The sequence below is a fragment of the Aplidium turbinatum genome, chromosome 13, assembly GCF_918807975.1.
Source record: "Aplidium turbinatum chromosome 13, kaAplTurb1.1, whole genome shotgun sequence".
Lineage (NCBI taxonomy): Eukaryota > Metazoa > Chordata > Ascidiacea > Aplousobranchia > Polyclinidae > Aplidium > Aplidium turbinatum.
This window is the reverse complement of record NC_137484.1, coordinates 15247166-15263867: the sequence shown is the minus strand read 5'-3', so window position 1 is coordinate 15263867 and position 16702 is coordinate 15247166. Positions and strand designations below refer to the sequence as shown.

Below are 16702 nucleotides of genomic sequence, written 5' to 3'. Positions count from 1 at the left end.
AACCCTTGCGTAATGTCACATTACTTTGTAGAAGAATGTTTTGAAAATCCTTAGCATGTTGTTGTTTTGTCATTCTGCGTTGATGACTTTTTATCAGCAACACATGTTTTGCTTAAAGACTTGTACTTTCAACAATCTACTTTTATTTTGCTAGGTTGCGGTTGCGCAAGGAAGCAAAAAATCCATTCTCAAAGGAAGTAATTCTCTAAAGTTAAAGCAAGTTTCCCAAAATCAAGAAACTTCCCTTCCAGACGCTACGTTCAGTGATGAGGACGGCAGCGAAGATGGTGATGCTGCCAAAGGTGCCAAGTCCAGTGGTGCTACTTCTAAGTCGGTGGATAAAGCTTTAAAAGCGACAGAAAAAAGAAAATTATCTTTAGAAGTGGACTCTAAGAACAGTGCACCCCCTATCAAGATCTCCCGGCCGTCGTTCAAAGGGGTCGAGGAAATATTATTTTCCAACAATATCTCGGAGCTCATGCGGCATCCCGATTTTGGGTAAAACTTTAAGAGTTTTTATTCTGTTGTCTTCCATTTAAACTTTATTACATAACTTTTAAATTCTGATTATTGTATTTGAATGTATTTTTTATGATTAATTTAGGGTGAAGAAGTTTACATTTTTTGTATTAGTTCTTGCTTTCACACGTAAGCCTTTTTGATCATGTCAAAGTTATTGTACTAAAATGAAGTATATTTGATCAGTGTGATCAGACATCGGACATCACCACTCACTGTGGTTCTCAATCGTCAACTTCACTATTGAAATAAGCAAACATTATACGTTGAATAGACTTCATAGTTTTACTCTTAGAGCACAATTGCAGCATTGCGTTAATTGACACCCTCAACATTTTTAAACTGGGTGATGCTCGAAATATTTTAGAGGTGATGAGCGGAGACGTGACGATAAAAATTGTTTTTCAGGTTCAGCGAAAGATTTGAAAAGACTCATAGAGTGTCTAAGGGTCCAAATTTCACCGAGGATCTCGATCTAGAACAAGAAAATCAAATCAAAGTTGTGTTTCGTCAACAAGTTCCATTTTTGACTGAGAAAGATTGCCCTTACGCCCACGAAAACCACCCGATTGTCAAGTCCATGCTCCGAGCTATTTATGGGTATGTCGACTTTGACTCTGTGACCATCTTTGTGTTCTCGTCATGCTTCAAAATGTATGTTGGCCTTGAACCAGTTGATTCAAGCATTTAAACTTGAAGTGTTTGTATGTGCTTAGAAAGCTTTCATTGCTTTATCAGAGCATTGGCATTTGATTGACTGCAAGTGGAGTTTGATAGAAAAAGCATGTGCTCTATTTGAATTCTTGGTCATTGTAAATCTTGGAAAACAGAGTAACGCTGCTCAATTCCACTGCAGCGGTGGACTGTAATCATCCCACTTTTATAAAGTTTTGTCCAATGCTTTTTTTCAGGATGTGGGATCAAGATGCTGCGACTTCTGCTCAAGATAGAGATAAAGTAGATTGGGTGAGGAATGTCCTCCATCGGAAGAAGAACCAAACATCCGATCCCCGACAAGCTGTGATCACTGCGGATGGAGACAAACAAAATCCTGATGCTGGGAGCTCCTCGGAGCCAAAAGGTTTGCGCTTTCAATGGTTGCAAAAGTCTTCCAAGTGCTTGTTTGTAGCCTAACTTCCTCGTATAGTCAGACGAGTCGCTTTATAACTTTTTGTGCACAAAACAACTAAAAAGGCTCATTCTGTATGAAGTCGTTGAACAGAGGAGGCCGACGTAGCGATATTGCTAATTCAAAAACATTCGCTGCAGATACATCTCCTTTGCCACACGGGAGTGCCAGCACTGACAGCGGCTTTGCCTCGTCCTCAATCACCACAACACCAAACGCAGGCAGGTTATCTTTCGCTTGTACGATTGTGCCGAGCGCCATGACAATGTTGTCAACTGGTTGTGTTTGAACAGGCCTGCAGCAAGCGCAGTCGTCTTCAATTCACGATCTGGCAAGCTTGCTGGCATCCGCATTGCAAGACAAGCCTTCTGGGGATGACGTCATGCTCACCGACAACAGGCCGGGAACCACTGTGCAATCAACCACTCAAGACATATTACAAGTAAAGACGTAATTTAATGTTCGTTGAAGCGCAGAAGATTACTAACTTATTCAATGAATTCCAAGTGATATTTTAATCAAAGTATAACAATAATGCATATTTTATATCAAGAAAAGGAAATATCTTCTGACTTGAAATATTTGAAAAGATCTGAAATATCCTGTGTGAAGATAAATTTGTTTGTGTTGCATATTTTATATTGCGCTGTATCCTTTGCAGATATGCGTTACTTTCAGCCCTTTACAAAGCAGCTAGTGCCTCCGTATAGTGGCACAGCCGAGTACGTTATTATCTTGAAGTTTAAGTGAATTTTGACGTAAATTTTTAAATTGATTCAGGTTCTGGCCAAAACTGTCAACGAGAGTGGATTGGATCTTCCAAATGACCTTAAAGATATCATTGGTGATATTTCCTCTAAGGAAAAGGTATGTATGCTCCTAAATGCATTTCTCATCAATGTTTGAAGATACATTCATCTGACGTCTGCTATACTTTTTCTTACCATTGTTTTGACACTATGCTGCTTTTAAAGTGACGTTACTCTCAACAATGTGTTACTAGCTGGACGACAAAGATGTTACTGAATCAGAAGTAGTCCCACCCATTCCAGCAGTTCTGCCTCCTGCACAACTTGAAACCAAGCAAGCAGTAAGTTGTGGTTTGTACTCAGACTGGCTTTTGAATTGCTTTTTTTTGTCGTATTCAGGCGAACGCCTGGCAGTTGAATATTTGGATTAAAAGTGGACGGGAAGGCAAGGAAGCCAATCCGTGTCCACCTTGAAGCATGCCTTTAGGTGTTCTGCTAAAGACACAGCCGCATGCTCTTGGGCGGTGTCGAACCAGCAAACTTTCGATCGTCATACCAGTACTCTCACCACTCTCCAGACAGCAAATCAATCGTCCCCAGACGTTGAATCAATGTAAGAAGCGGTTGGTTTGCTGCCTGGGTCGGCTATGCAGCGGACAAATTTCTGACATACATAAAGTAGTTTTTAAATAACAAGCGCAAAGTGATGCTGCCACTAATCTTTCGCTGTGGTCCATTGCAGCCGACGTCGTCTCATGAGTCCACACTGCCAGCGGTGCAAGGCGACAGCAAGAGAGCTTCAAAGGAACGGGACAACCCGACGAAACACTCGCAGTTCCGCGGCCATCCACAAGGTTCAACAAACATGTATGATTCCTGCTCACCGCTTTGCATATTGGAACGCATTTTTTTTTAATTTGTTGTAAAAACTCTGTGTCCAATGTCCATACAAGTTTAAATCTCAACAGTGACTGATTCAAATACTGTAAATAACCATCCAGAACGTAACTTGGACGAAAATTTCTATCAAACAGAAGCAAAACCGCATTCTTCCTGCGTGTTCTATTGGTTCAACGATTTAAGCCAGCTTGCATTTGCTCAGCAAACGTTTGTGCGTTGAGCAATTGACGATAATGCGTGAGACCCACTTTTGAAGCAGGCACTCTGATCAGAAAGACCCAGCTGGCAGAATAAATTCATCCTTTTTTTCAATGTAATAAATGGCGTATTTGGTGTCTGGGCGGTTGGGCACGTACTGTCGTCGTCATTTTATCTTCGACTATTTCCAACTATTCGTTCCTGAACCGTCCTTGGTAACTGCTGTGAAAGTTTCCACAAAACATGGTGAGGGCATTGTGGAATATTTAACCTGAGGATTAAAGTAGCAAATCTTTCAGCTGTTTTCTTTTAGATACTAATAAAGCGTTTGGTTATGATAATATATCGCCAAATTTTATCCATCCTGTATCAAGCATTATAGCACCTCCTTTGACAGCATTGATCAACTATTCATTCACATATGGAATTTTCTCGGACAAACTAAAAATTGCCAAAGTTATACCAATTTATAAATCTGATAACAAACAAGATATATCTAACTATCGACCTATTTCGTTGTTATCGTGTTTCTCTAAACTATTTGAAAAGCTAACATTTAAACGGATTTCCTGTTTTATTGATAAAAATTCTGTACCCATTCCTACGCAATATGGATTCCGTACTAATCGCTCTACAACACATGCCGCTCTGGATATCATCAGCACTTCCTACGACCAAATAAAAACCAACGATTTTACAGGGCTTGCTTTCTTGGATCTAAAAAAGGCTTCCGATACTGTTTGCCATAAACGACTCTTGCGCAAACTTGATCGCTATGGTATCCGGGGAGTAGCAAACGACCTTGTCTCATCCTATTTGAATGGCCGTCAACAATATGTTGAGATTAACAACTACTGTTCCACTCAGTTTATTGAGTACGGCGTTCCGCAGGGATCTACACTAGGCCCATTGCTCTTCTTGTTATATATAAATGATTTGTTCAATAGCATATCATCAATACCAAGATTGTTTGCCGATGACACGTGTCTCATTGTCAAAGCTGAAAACTAAACTCCGTTAGAAAACAAGCTCAGTTTGGATCTAGTTGAAATTAATAGCTGGATAAATGCCAACAAGTTAACTATCAATGCTTCTAAATCAAATTTATTAATTACTCCGGCAAAGAAAAAGCTACAGCAATCTTGATAAAATCCATGTTCTCTACAACGATGATAAATTAGAAATAGTTGACCATGCTAAATATCTTGGAGTAATTATTGACCAACAACTTTCATTTAACCCCACATCGATGATCTAAAATCGAAACTTGCTCGGTCCGTCAGCATTTTGTCTAAATTGAAATCTTTCATTCCTCCGAAAACCAGACTTCAATTATATCACTCGCTTATGCATCCCCATATACAATATGCAATAACAATATGGGGTTCCACTTTTAAGACATATGTCGACAAATTCCAAGCACTCCAAAACAAAGCAGTAAAAATCGTTGCGGAAGGTAGATGGTCCGATGACGTGACTCCATATTACAAACAACTGAGGGTTGAATGTAGAAACTAAACTTAACTGCTTAACGCTAAGAAGAACTTAGCTAAGCATTGTTTAAGTCCTGGTCGATTTCCTGTTGCAGAACGTATGCTTAATCTCTTCTTAGTTAAGTTCTGTTTAAGTTTTCAGTCAATGACTTAAGTCTACGTACGTGACGCATTGCGTAAGAATTTCTTACGTCGTCGCTGATACATCACCGACACTAGACTTGCAAAGCAGCACCTGCGCATACGAAACTTCTAATTCTGATCATTTGTATGCTGTAATAACCCTTTCTAATAACAAGAATTAAAAATAATGTATAAAGCGATCCAGTTTTGACATAGTACTGCAAATTACATACTGGTCACTGGGAGCGACAGCCGTTTGCAGTGGTGGATATAAGAATGGGTAAATTGGGCAGTTGCTCAGGGCCCCCCACACTTTGATTTACGCGCTTTCGAGGCCCCCCCCCCAATTTGATTAGCGCGCTAAAATTTACTGCGGTGAAGTATTTTCTTCTTTTATTTACATAACTGAAGTCTACAATACTTGTGCATTTTTGCAAATTGTAGTTACCCCCTGCACTCCTGCAGTGAATTTGCATGCCTCATTATTAAATGTGGTCAACTTTGCTGAACCATCATTGTAACCTCTAAAGGTAACGATGATAATAATTAATAAACCACTTCAATTCCGTGATACCAGTTTTTTTATTGTTGTTTATTTTTGTTGAAAACTTTACAAGCACTCACCAAACAGTACTCAGTAGCACCATGAGTGATTATTTCACACCAGCTAATCAGTGTCAATTTGACATAAAAGGAAAGGATTCCCTCGTTTTCTCAAAACCATAAAAATTCCAAAGAAAATCAACCAAAAGCGAACGGAGCAACTCTACCAGTATAAAAGCAATCCCCCCATCACCTCGTATCAGCCTAACGTGTACCATAACTTTAGGCATTGCCAGAAATAATCACAACTTAAGACTGGTCAGTAGCAGTCTTAACTTTTGAACATTTTGATAAGAACTTAAGTATTGTTTAGTCAAAAGTTTAGTTTCTGCATACAGTTTTAAGACATGATTAGTACTTAAGTAGTTCTTATGGCTAAGGACAGCTTAAGTTTAGTTTCTACATTCAATCCTAAATGTTTTTAAAATAAAAGATTTGTACAAACTCGAAACTGCAAAATTAATGCATAAATATGAAAACAATTTTCTGCAATTAACTTTTTCTAACTATTTTAAAAAGGCAAAAATGTTCATTTTCACAATACCAGAAATGCAATTTACATGGATAAATTTTATGTTCCTCAATACGCATCTTCAAAACTTCCACGTAGCTTCAAATATAAACGTGTGGAAATTTGGAACTCAATCCCATTGGAAATGAGAAAGAACTCGCCTAACTCATTTAAAAATCAATGCAAATTTTTTTTACTATCCTATCACTAATGTTGATGGCTTCAGCCCTATGTAGATTGTAGATCTCTTATTAACCGATGCATATTGTGTTCATTCAAGTAACTATTATGTTTCAATTCCTTTGCTTCGCTTCTTTGGTTGCTTCTTTTATGCTTAATTTATTACCTTTTCTTTGTTGAGCGTGGCTGCTTGCCTAAAGGCCTTCCAGGCAGGGTTGCCAGATGGCCTTTTTTTAGGCCAAATTCCAAAAATCTGGCCTTTTTAAATTGCAGTTGGCTTAAAAAAATTGATGCAAATAAGGCCAAAAAATCTGGCCTTATTTGGCCCTTTTTATGGCTGCAAATTTTGACCGGTTTAGAAAGTATTATTTTAAGTAAATTGCAAATAAAAGTATCATCACTTAAAGCCTGAACTCTATCCGTTTTAATTACTAAGTAGAGACATAGAGAGTAGAGAATGTGTTAGCTGTGGACAGGGTGGTTTTATTGAGTTGAACCGGGTTTCGGGACTATTGCCAAGTACCGTAGCCTAATTAGTGAAATCTCTTAGCTTAGTCAGCAGTCAGTACATAGTACCAAACCAACAGCATAGTAAGGTGTAAGCAACTGATGTGTAGACCATCTAAAAACTTCATAGACCTGCTGAATGCTGATTATAGGGTAATAGTAATAATAATAGAAAGAACCAATTTTATCAGAAGCAGTTGTATTTTAATCATTTTTTTGAAAGGTTAAAGTATGGCCTATTCTCCAACTGATGATGAATTAAAGTGATAATGGCTTCTAGTTTTTCTGCTACTACAGTAATTGTTTATTAAACAGATTTAATATGCAAACGAACCGGTCATTATGCTCTGACAGTGTTAAATTATTTTCTGTTATGCTTGATCGTTAAATAGCATTTACAAAAAAATGTTTTAATTAAGTTCTTAGAGTTTATTTAGCCTTAATAGAAGTAAAAAAAATTGGCCTTTTTTGGCCTTATTTTATAATGAATTTGGCTTTACTATAGCTCGAGTATCTGGTAACCCTGCTTCCAGGTCACTTCGCAGCCACCCGTTGCAGTATCTACACATTCTACGTGATCGTTTGTATTATTTGACTTTGCTTATTGAATGCGTGTATTTATACTCGCAACAAAATAAACGCCAATCAATCAGCGCTAATATAGTTGAACTGTCTTTGCTGCATGTGGTGGCCGAGCGAACACATCAGTATTTTTTTTACATGGGTTCAACATTTGCAGACGTTGAAGCAATTTAATGAAGGACTAATTTTCTAACTGGGATTCTGATACTGTGCACTGACTGCACTCGGCCAATAGCGATTATGTAACGACTGGAATTTGTTTATTTTTATGCTTTATTGTACATTACAAACTTTTCTCATGTTTTTTGTTTGGTTAAATCTGCTAAAATGATGAAGTTAGACTTTTTTTCTACCGTGAAAAGTCGTGATCTAGAAAAGTCTTATATAGAATGTTAGCAAAAGATCACAAATTTCAGCTTCTTTTTGCAACTTTTACAGATCCTCGCTTGAACAGGAGCGGACCATCACGCCACCACCTAAGCCTCCCCAACTATCATTTTCCACCCCCAGAGGAAGCCACCAGGCGTCTCCCGAAAGACGGGGAAGCCGCTCAATTTCCCCTTCCCCTCGCTCATTTGAAAACCAAGGAAAGGCCTCCCAGCAATATGAAAGGCAAAGATTTTCCAAGTACAATGCCGGAAGCCAAGACAGGCAACACGAAGCAAGGAGTCACTCGTACTTTGCAAGAGCAGAATATTCCCGTGATTATGACTCGGCAAAATTGCCCCGATCTGAAGAAGATGGACGTCGATTCCGAAGTCAGCAGGAAAGGCCGCATCCTCAGGATGATCCCTACAACCAAAGATCCAATGACCGGGAGCAGCGCTACATCCGTAATTCCAGTCCAAGGCACCAAGCCGAATATCGGGAAAGAGACTACCACAGATCCAGGGATGTTGACCACCACTCTCAGCTACCTCACACCAAATCCACCAGTCCCCAACATTCAAGCCATCGACTCCCAGAGAACAGACACTGGGAAGAAGACAGGTGGTCTTATCACCATCCCCGACCTCACCAGCATCCTTCAACAAGCCGGAATCACTCCGGCCAACCAGAAATCCCAAGACCTCAAGGCACTCGATCCCAGCCTCCCTGGGATGCTGAAAGGGGCAATTGGTCCCAGTATCGGCCCGACCGCGAAGATCGAAGACAATCTGTTCGGGAGCAGTGGGGGAGCAACGCACAGCACTGGAGATAAAAAGCTTCTGCTTTCTCCCAATAAAATAAACATTAGACCCGGGCCCCTGGGCACTGTACTGCCCAGAGGCGTTGCATCAGACAAAATCTCAATCAGTGCTTATCGAGACAAAGTTAACTTTCGGGAGCTTATGCTACCCGGAGGGGAGGCTGAAAATTTCAAAATTAAAATATCTACATCAGATTTACGCGCTTCAAATATCGTTGCTACTAGTTCACTTGTTGAGTTTGGGAAAACGCAACTCGCCAGCCCAGTTACTTTGTCACCTGACACAAGCGTCAGTGTTGTGAACAGTGGAACTGGTTTCATTATGACAAGTAACGTTGTTAACAGCTCCACTGCCACCAAAAGTACGTTTTCTGCTTTCTCAGAATCACAAGAGGTTTCGTTTTTATCATCACCACTACGCAATGCCAACATAATTCTTTCACAATTCTCCATACCGTCTGTTGTTTCTCCTCTCCTGACGACTTCAACGCCACAAACTGGCTCGGCTGCTTCTACGGCGTCGCCAAAGCCGCCCAGCCCGGCTGTTAAAATTAGTTCAAAATCAACCGCTTTATCTGAACCCCCGCTACAACTATCAGAAGATGACATCAAACGCATTTGTGCGAAGCGCAATCGGGCCAAGCAAAAACAACAATTGACAGCTTTGCAACAGGACAACGAAAGTGACTCCAGCCATGCGGATGGAATCGGATCTTGTTCAGGTTCTCATGAAGCTGCAGATAACGTTTCATCAAATAGCAAAATCTCAGTACCTGATGTGGAAATGAAGCTAGATGCTGATTCTGAAGGAGCGAGAGCTGCTGATCCTCTTTGGTTGCCTTTTACTGACAAAACATTACAGCCTTCTTCATCAACATATGCCATCCAAACTGCAATGGTGACAAGTGAAAGTTCAAGTATACCAACTGCAGTCGTAACTCCCGCCCAAGCAACGTTCGATTCGGTTTCAGTTGCAAAAATACCAACAACATCAATGGAAGCGCCGAGTTCTGGGCAAAGCTCTAACCTAGCTTCAGCCCCATTAGATTCTATTGTTCCAAGTGATGACATATATTCAGAAATTGATAACCTTCTGTCCCGCGTGCGAGACGTTCAACAAGGCCATACTTCGGCCAATGTTCTGTCGTCTCGCCTGCTGGAGTTAGCATTGCAACTTCGCACCGATTCTCAATTGCCGTCGTCTCAGGCGAACCAACAAATCAAAACCCTCATGTCAGATACCACATCAATCACCTCCAGCCCCATCGACTATGTAGAGGAGGAGGTGATGATGGTGATCAGCTCACCATCTCAACCTCATGAATTCGATTCATCTTCGTCTAGTTTCATTCGAAACTCTCCCATTACCAGTGTCCAACACAAAGAAGCGGATGGTTTCTCTGCTCATCGTATTGCTTCTCCTACCATCCGTGATACTACCCAGGAAGCAAATGAGCGTGACAAAACGTTTTCTAGTATCTCTCGACCTCTCTCGTTATCTGCAACTTTAGACTCCACGTCAACTGTAGCCGGAAGTCTCCACGACCAATCGACTACTTTGCTGCAAAATGTCTCAATCCATGATGTGTTGGTTGATGAATGTCGTGATACGAATACCCCCACGCAAGATGAACATTTGAACATGGATCATGCGATCGCAGCAAGTCTATGGAGTTCTCACAAGATGCTTAAACCTCTATCGAAAGTGATCTTGTCAGATGTGTCCTTGGGCGAGAAGGTGAGTGCTGTTCTGCACAAGGTGGAAAAGAAGACAACTGATGCCATTGAGGAGAATAAAAGTCTTGACTCTTCATCCGTGTCCCCTTATAATTATGACGCAATGCCTTTGCAATCATCACAACGTAGTAGTTTGGCTTCACTTAGTACTCATCTTGTGCCAATACCGACTGAACCACAATCATCTGCAATTGATCCTTCAACTCCCGCAACACGAGGATCATTTGACCGCATCACCTCATCCATGAAACACTCACCATCTGCATCGGACAACAAGTTCGTTCCCAAGCCGCAGAAGATCGCGCTTGTAAAGCCCCAGCCAATGAGCCCAACACTGCCTTCCTTCTATGTCTTCAACCCACGTTCCCATTCTGACTGCAACGAAATCGAGTCCCTTCTTTTGATGACGAAAGGAGTTCCGTTCCAAATGAACCGCATCGAAGACGTCATCGCGTGCCCCACGAAAGCCCAGGACGATGTTGGAAGCAATGTCTCTATCCCAGTCACCAAGGAAATGCTTGACAGGTCCCTCAACGCTCACGATGTCTGGATTGTCATAAGGTAATGTACTGCCAACAATAACATGTCACCCAAACAGCAAAATCCGTCATTTTCACATGGATTCAACGTCTGCAGATGTGAATCAATGTAAAAATGATGGATTTTGCTATTTGGGCAGCTAAACCGTGTATGATGAATTGAACACTGTTTCTAATTGTCCCTGAATAGCAGAGTTCACCTGCGGTATTTTTGATTTTTCCTTTTCGCAGAGCTTAGAATGTGATAACGCCAAAATTGGTGCTCGAATCACAACCAGCAGATTAAATATAAAGCTTATCATTTATATTGAACGTAGTTGTAGTGATTTATCAGGTTTTCCCAAAAGTAAAGAACAAAAACCGGTTTTGTGCAAGGAGGATATTGCACAAACTGTTCTTTGCCTGCCAACATACTGTATTTTGACTGAAATTTAAACAAATCGAATCGTACAGAACTCCTTGTAGCCCGAAAGTTGCTTGCGAGCCTAATGCATTACTCAGTTCACTCTTGCGAGGATATCAACCGAAACGCTTATGCAGAATACTGCGTGCTTGCGCATGGCGCAGCCTCGTGAAAAAAACGTCAACTTGTATGTAGCCATGTCACTTGCAGATCTGTTGACTTGGATCTGATGCCCGCCCTGCCCTATCTCTCCATGTTCAAGTGCGCTCGAAGAAAAGTTCAGTTTGTTCAAGCGGACAATGCTGATGACGTGAGCGCGCATCGGTATACCAACATCCTCAATGGAGAGTACGGGATCTTCGTCCCTGTGTCCGTTGATGTAATCCTTCAAAACAGCGGTAAGTTAATTCCACTATCATGTTGTACTCGGTGCTGGGGTTTCGCGCTTCGCATAGACCGATTTAAAATTAATTTTTGAAAATAAAATGAAGCGGTTGTATCGGCAGAACTGCTTGTTGCTGCAGACTAAGTGCAATGTGTTGTTAAATAATCTCTTGTCGTCATAGAAAATTTAAGATTACAACATTGATTAGTCGTTTTCGTCGTGTGAGCCTCTAAGGCCGAGGTTCTATCTTTTTACCACCCTGGAGACGATGATAGACAGATAAAATAGTTATTTGTCGTCGTAATTAAAGATTTATATTAAATAATCTCCGTATTAATTAAGTGGTGGTGAGATAGCGCAGCGGGTAAGGCGCTCGCTTTCCAATCATGCAATCCTGGTTCGACTCTCCGCTTATGCTGGATGTTGACAAACACCGCTCACCTCTACCCAGGGTGTAATAAATTGGGTGGGCGTAGTTGCTGAAGTAAAGGCGGCCGAGAGAAAGGAACTGGCGAACTGGCCACCCTACTCTCGTTAATGCCGAAGGATTAGTTCAGCATTATACTATTATAGTGAGAACCTTATCTTTTCATCCCCCGATGCTTGGATGCAAGTATGGGACTCACCTTTATTAAGTAAGCGGGAAGGCAAGGAAGCCAATCTTTGTGTCCACCTTCAGGCATGCTTTCAATTACCCTGCCAACGACACAGTTGCATGCTCTTGTGCGGTGTCGAACCGGCGCCTTTTCTGGTGCCGTACCAGGGCTCTCACCACTCGGCTATGCAGCCGACAAATAAAATAAAAGTAAAAAATAATTTTTATCTTCAAAGTATGAAGTCGACATTTGTTTGTGAAAATGTGTGTGCCCAAAATAGAAAGTTGCAATCACAAAGTTTTCAACTACAAAGGTCGGATCAACGAGACTTTTCTTTTCAGTCGTGTTTGTGCGTTTGATGCGATGGATGTCAAGGATCCATGCGCAGACTGGTCATCTGGTGTGGCGCATCGCATTGTACATGCACATTGTTCGCCAGTTGCAATCATTTCGGTAAGTTTCGTTTCAATATTCACATTCTTTTCGTTGGCAGTAGAAGCATAAGTTGCTGTTCTCAAGCTCTTTTTATCCAATTTTCTGCGATCTGTTGTTGTGAAGCATATAAAAAAGAAAAACTGTAAGAAATGGCATCCATGCTTGAATAGTGCCAGTTGCTGCATAGAATGACGAAAGCGACGATTTATGATAGCAGTGTTGGCACTTATTTTCTCAATTTTTAATTTCTAGCTTTGGAAAATACCAAAATTTCTATCAATCTCACAGAAATGTAAATTACCTCACAATTGAACTAAATTGACAAACACATGTGAATACAGCCTAAAACACTTGCTCTAGGTGTCGTTTTGAAACTTGATTTTCTACCACAGCACTCAGCCAGATGCCGATGAAATCAAGAAAAACTGTGCTGCTCGAGTTCTTGGCGCCATCGCTAAGCGCTCTGACGTCATCATCGATATATCGGCACGAAATGCTGATGCGACTGACGTCACCGCTTCGGAGGTGTTCGACAGTGCGATCGCCTTGCAACTGCAAAACCTGCTGACGACGCGACACATCCTTGTTTTGATTGGTGGGTTTCATTCTTGATGCGATGATTTGTATCCCATTGAGTATATGAGTTGAACACCGTTAGAAACCGACATTTTTAGAGTTTTATTTATCATCATTTTTATCCAATTTCGGTTTTGTCCCCACCAGTGGGGGTGGCCGATTCTTTCCTAGCAGTGATTATGTTTACGTCGTCTCCAAGAATTTATGAGTTAAACTAAAACAATTTCAATATATGGTTAATTGGTTATGTATACAATATAACAAACATCAACTAACACCCAAGAACACCTCGCCAAGTATACTCCGCGAGTAAATATAGTTGACAAAAACTTATTCACATACCGTTCTTAGTTCACACACAATAGGAAGCGAGTTGGTGTTCCATTTAGTCTTTTCCAAATCATTCCCGTTTTTACATTGATTCAACGTCTGCAGACGTCAAATCAATGCAAAAAGGACTGATTGGTTGGATGATTTGTTTCAATTATTTGTACAATTTTTTCTCTCTGGCAGAAGGAGACCATACGCTGAACAAGTGGCGGACACACCGGAGAGCTGGGATAGCCGTGGCAACACTGCAGCAGTTTGTACAGGAGGTGGTTGAGGATGGCAGTCGGGGTGGCGACACAAGCCCATACAGTCCATTGATGAAGTTGTATCGGGTGGAACGATAAATGGAATTTCGGCTTTCAATCAACCTGCATCTTGTTTTTTGTGTGAACAACTATCGGGGGTGAGACTACCCAGTCAAGAAAAGTTGATTTTTACATCATTTCAACGTGGCTTGACGTAAAAACGGCAACTTTTCTGATTGCGTACACACCAAACTGTGCTTTTATCACGAATCCGACAAAGCAGCTGTTCTAAGCGGTGATTGGAAAACAGAATGGAGACGTGATTATAACATAACATTGGTTGTTAGCTGGTGCTTTGAAGCAGTTATTCCAACTTGCATTTTGTTCATAGTGATCAACTTTCTTTGTCTTATTCGCGTCTCGAGCATTTTATTAAAAACTAACTTCTTTCAGAAATAAAAGAACGTTTTCTCATAACTCACCTGTGGTCTATCGGTATTTGAGTCAAACACAAAACTGCCAGTACCACTACAGCTCCTCTGGATGGTCCTAAACTATCGGGAAACTCAGCAACAAAACAATTAAGACTTTTAATTAGACTGAAATATTTTAGTGCTTGATATGTCGCCAATTGCCATGCATCGTAGACTAAAAAAAAGCTTTCAAAATCTTCCAGTTTTGCTTGCACATCGCTACAGCAGTATGCACGGAATTGCAGAAGCTATAAGCAGGGTTGTGGAGTCAGGCGAAAAATATGCTACTCCTTGGTTTATAATATTGGCCGACTACGGACACGCCGAAATCCTTCCCACTCCACAGCCCTGATTACAAGTTGAATGGTCTCCTTTTCCGCGTGATATGGTAGCCTTAATATTGCAGGCTGAACTTGTAATGCGGTGTGGTGCGTTGTACATTGTACATGTTCTGCAAGTAGGTGACATACGTGATCTCATCACAATGAACATGAGATCACGCGGGCGAAGGGCCCTTTTATACGCTGAGCCAAAAATATACAATTTGAGTCAAATTGTCGTCCAGTTGAGCTGCTGTATTTCATTCAGTAGTGCGTCTAACAAGAAACAATTTTCCCCTGATAAACAGTTGTAGAAACTGCTCTTCTTTGCTTAATTTTTGGCATTAGGCTACAAATAAGGCCACCTGGGCATGTGTACCTTGGTTGCTCCTTCTCACCCATAAATTAAAACTACACTGAGCACAAATGTCCAGTTCTCTACTGGACGCCACTTTGAATGGCGTCGCTGTAGTTTTAAAGCTAACAATAATTGCTATTGTAGTCGACTTGACAGAGCTTTGGTGGAAAGAATATTTTATTGTGGCATCACAAGCGCGTAAAATTAAGCCACGCGACAGGATCAGATCAGCGACAAGAAACAATAAATTTAAATTTTGCATTGTTTAGTTTTATGTGATTATAATAATTTAAGCCTAAAACGTAGACAAATTAAAACAAATATGCGACATTGGTTTTAATGGCGAGTGCGGATTTGCTTCATGGCAGGAACTACCTAATCGCGGAACCAAAAAGTTCACAAACAAAACGATATCATTCGCTATTCCTGCTGTGCATTTTATTTTGAACTGTGTAAACGAATGTCGTTCCTTGAAGCGTAATTTACCAAACATTGGATTGTGTTCCACACAACGCGTGGTTTAATTTTTCCCCCCGCCTTCTTAATTGTTTTGATATCTTTTGTTGTTTGTTGAAATGAAATTAATTAGAAGTCTCGGGTAAAGGAAAACAATAGAGCTCATAGAATCGGTAAGTCGTGTGGACATCTTGGCATAGCTCGCTTCATTTCGACGTCATGTCTTTGTAGTGGACGTAGCGAAGTACAATAACATAATATTCTTTCAACATTGTTTTAAAATGTTTAAGTCATCCAATTACGAGACATGTTGCGAAGAAAAGCAAATCTGTAACTAAAGTCAAAGAGAACATGATTTAAAGCCACCATAAGCTTTGCCAGACCTGCTGATGTGGTCACACATTGATCGAAACGGAAGTTTTAAATTTACGTCTCAAAAGGTTAGCTTTCTAACAAAAGTGGTGGTATCTTCTTTTCATAAACAACTAAATTAGATTTACCGTGTAGGCTACCACAGTCATCCAAGTGACGGAATTAAAATTCATTGACAGGAGTAGCCTACATATAAACTACAAACCGGTAATTTGATTTTGCATGAGGCGATAAAATGGTCCTTAGTTGGTTAGACCAGGTCCTAGAGTCAGATAAGAATTATTCATAACTTGGTAAAAGACAGTAGATTTCCTCTCATACCTCATTTTCTACAAGAATTCATTGAATTAATTTAAAACATTATTCATTTGATGTTGAGAAGTCATAGTGACAATTGCAGCTCCTTACTTAGCCGACTGCATATTTGCGTGGCTAACAATTGGTTTTCAATCGTCATGCAGCCTAGCTGCCTTTATTAAAAGAGGCGGTTATCTTCAGGGGCGCCGGAAGCGGGGGGCAGAGGGGCGGATGCCTCCCGCCTTCAATTTTTCTGTAGATGGAGGGGCAATGGTGCCCTTTAAAGGTCATGTAAGCTACTGCACATTTTGCAATATAACAATTTCTGCTATTCGCTTTTAGCCTAATTATAATTTTTCATTTTTGCCTCAAAATATTATTCACGGCACAAAATTCTGCAACACAGTAGGTTACATGATTATTACATAGCATGATGCCCTTCTTTGTATACGCGACACTTGTATAATTACTCGATAGTGAGCTGATAGATGAGCATT

At 40.6% G+C, this 16702-nt stretch overlaps 1 protein-coding gene across 2 annotated transcripts in view; it reads left to right on the top strand.

Annotated features, from left to right (window-relative positions):
- The window catches only part of LOC145782212 (uncharacterized), a 41618-nt gene extending 27218 nt beyond the window's left edge, over positions 1 to 14400 (top strand). For both annotated transcript variants that reach the window (XM_082593984.1, XM_082593985.1), the window contains 13 exons: positions 155 to 498; positions 928 to 1119; positions 1431 to 1600; positions 1789 to 1869; positions 1942 to 2090; positions 2429 to 2515; positions 2652 to 2738; positions 3140 to 3251; positions 7933 to 10981; positions 11573 to 11760; positions 12685 to 12796; positions 13171 to 13373; positions 13868 to 14400. In XM_082593984.1, the coding sequence (XP_082450110.1) occupies positions 155 to 498; positions 928 to 1119; positions 1431 to 1600; positions 1789 to 1869; positions 1942 to 2090; positions 2429 to 2515; positions 2652 to 2738; positions 3140 to 3251; positions 7933 to 10981; positions 11573 to 11760; positions 12685 to 12796; positions 13171 to 13373; positions 13868 to 14028 (4935 nt within the window). In that variant the 3' untranslated portion in view covers positions 14029 to 14400. The remainder of the gene's footprint in view (positions 1 to 154; positions 499 to 927; positions 1120 to 1430; positions 1601 to 1788; positions 1870 to 1941; positions 2091 to 2428; positions 2516 to 2651; positions 2739 to 3139; positions 3252 to 7932; positions 10982 to 11572; positions 11761 to 12684; positions 12797 to 13170; positions 13374 to 13867) is intronic.
- The last annotated feature ends 2302 nt before the right edge of the window (positions 14401 to 16702 follow it).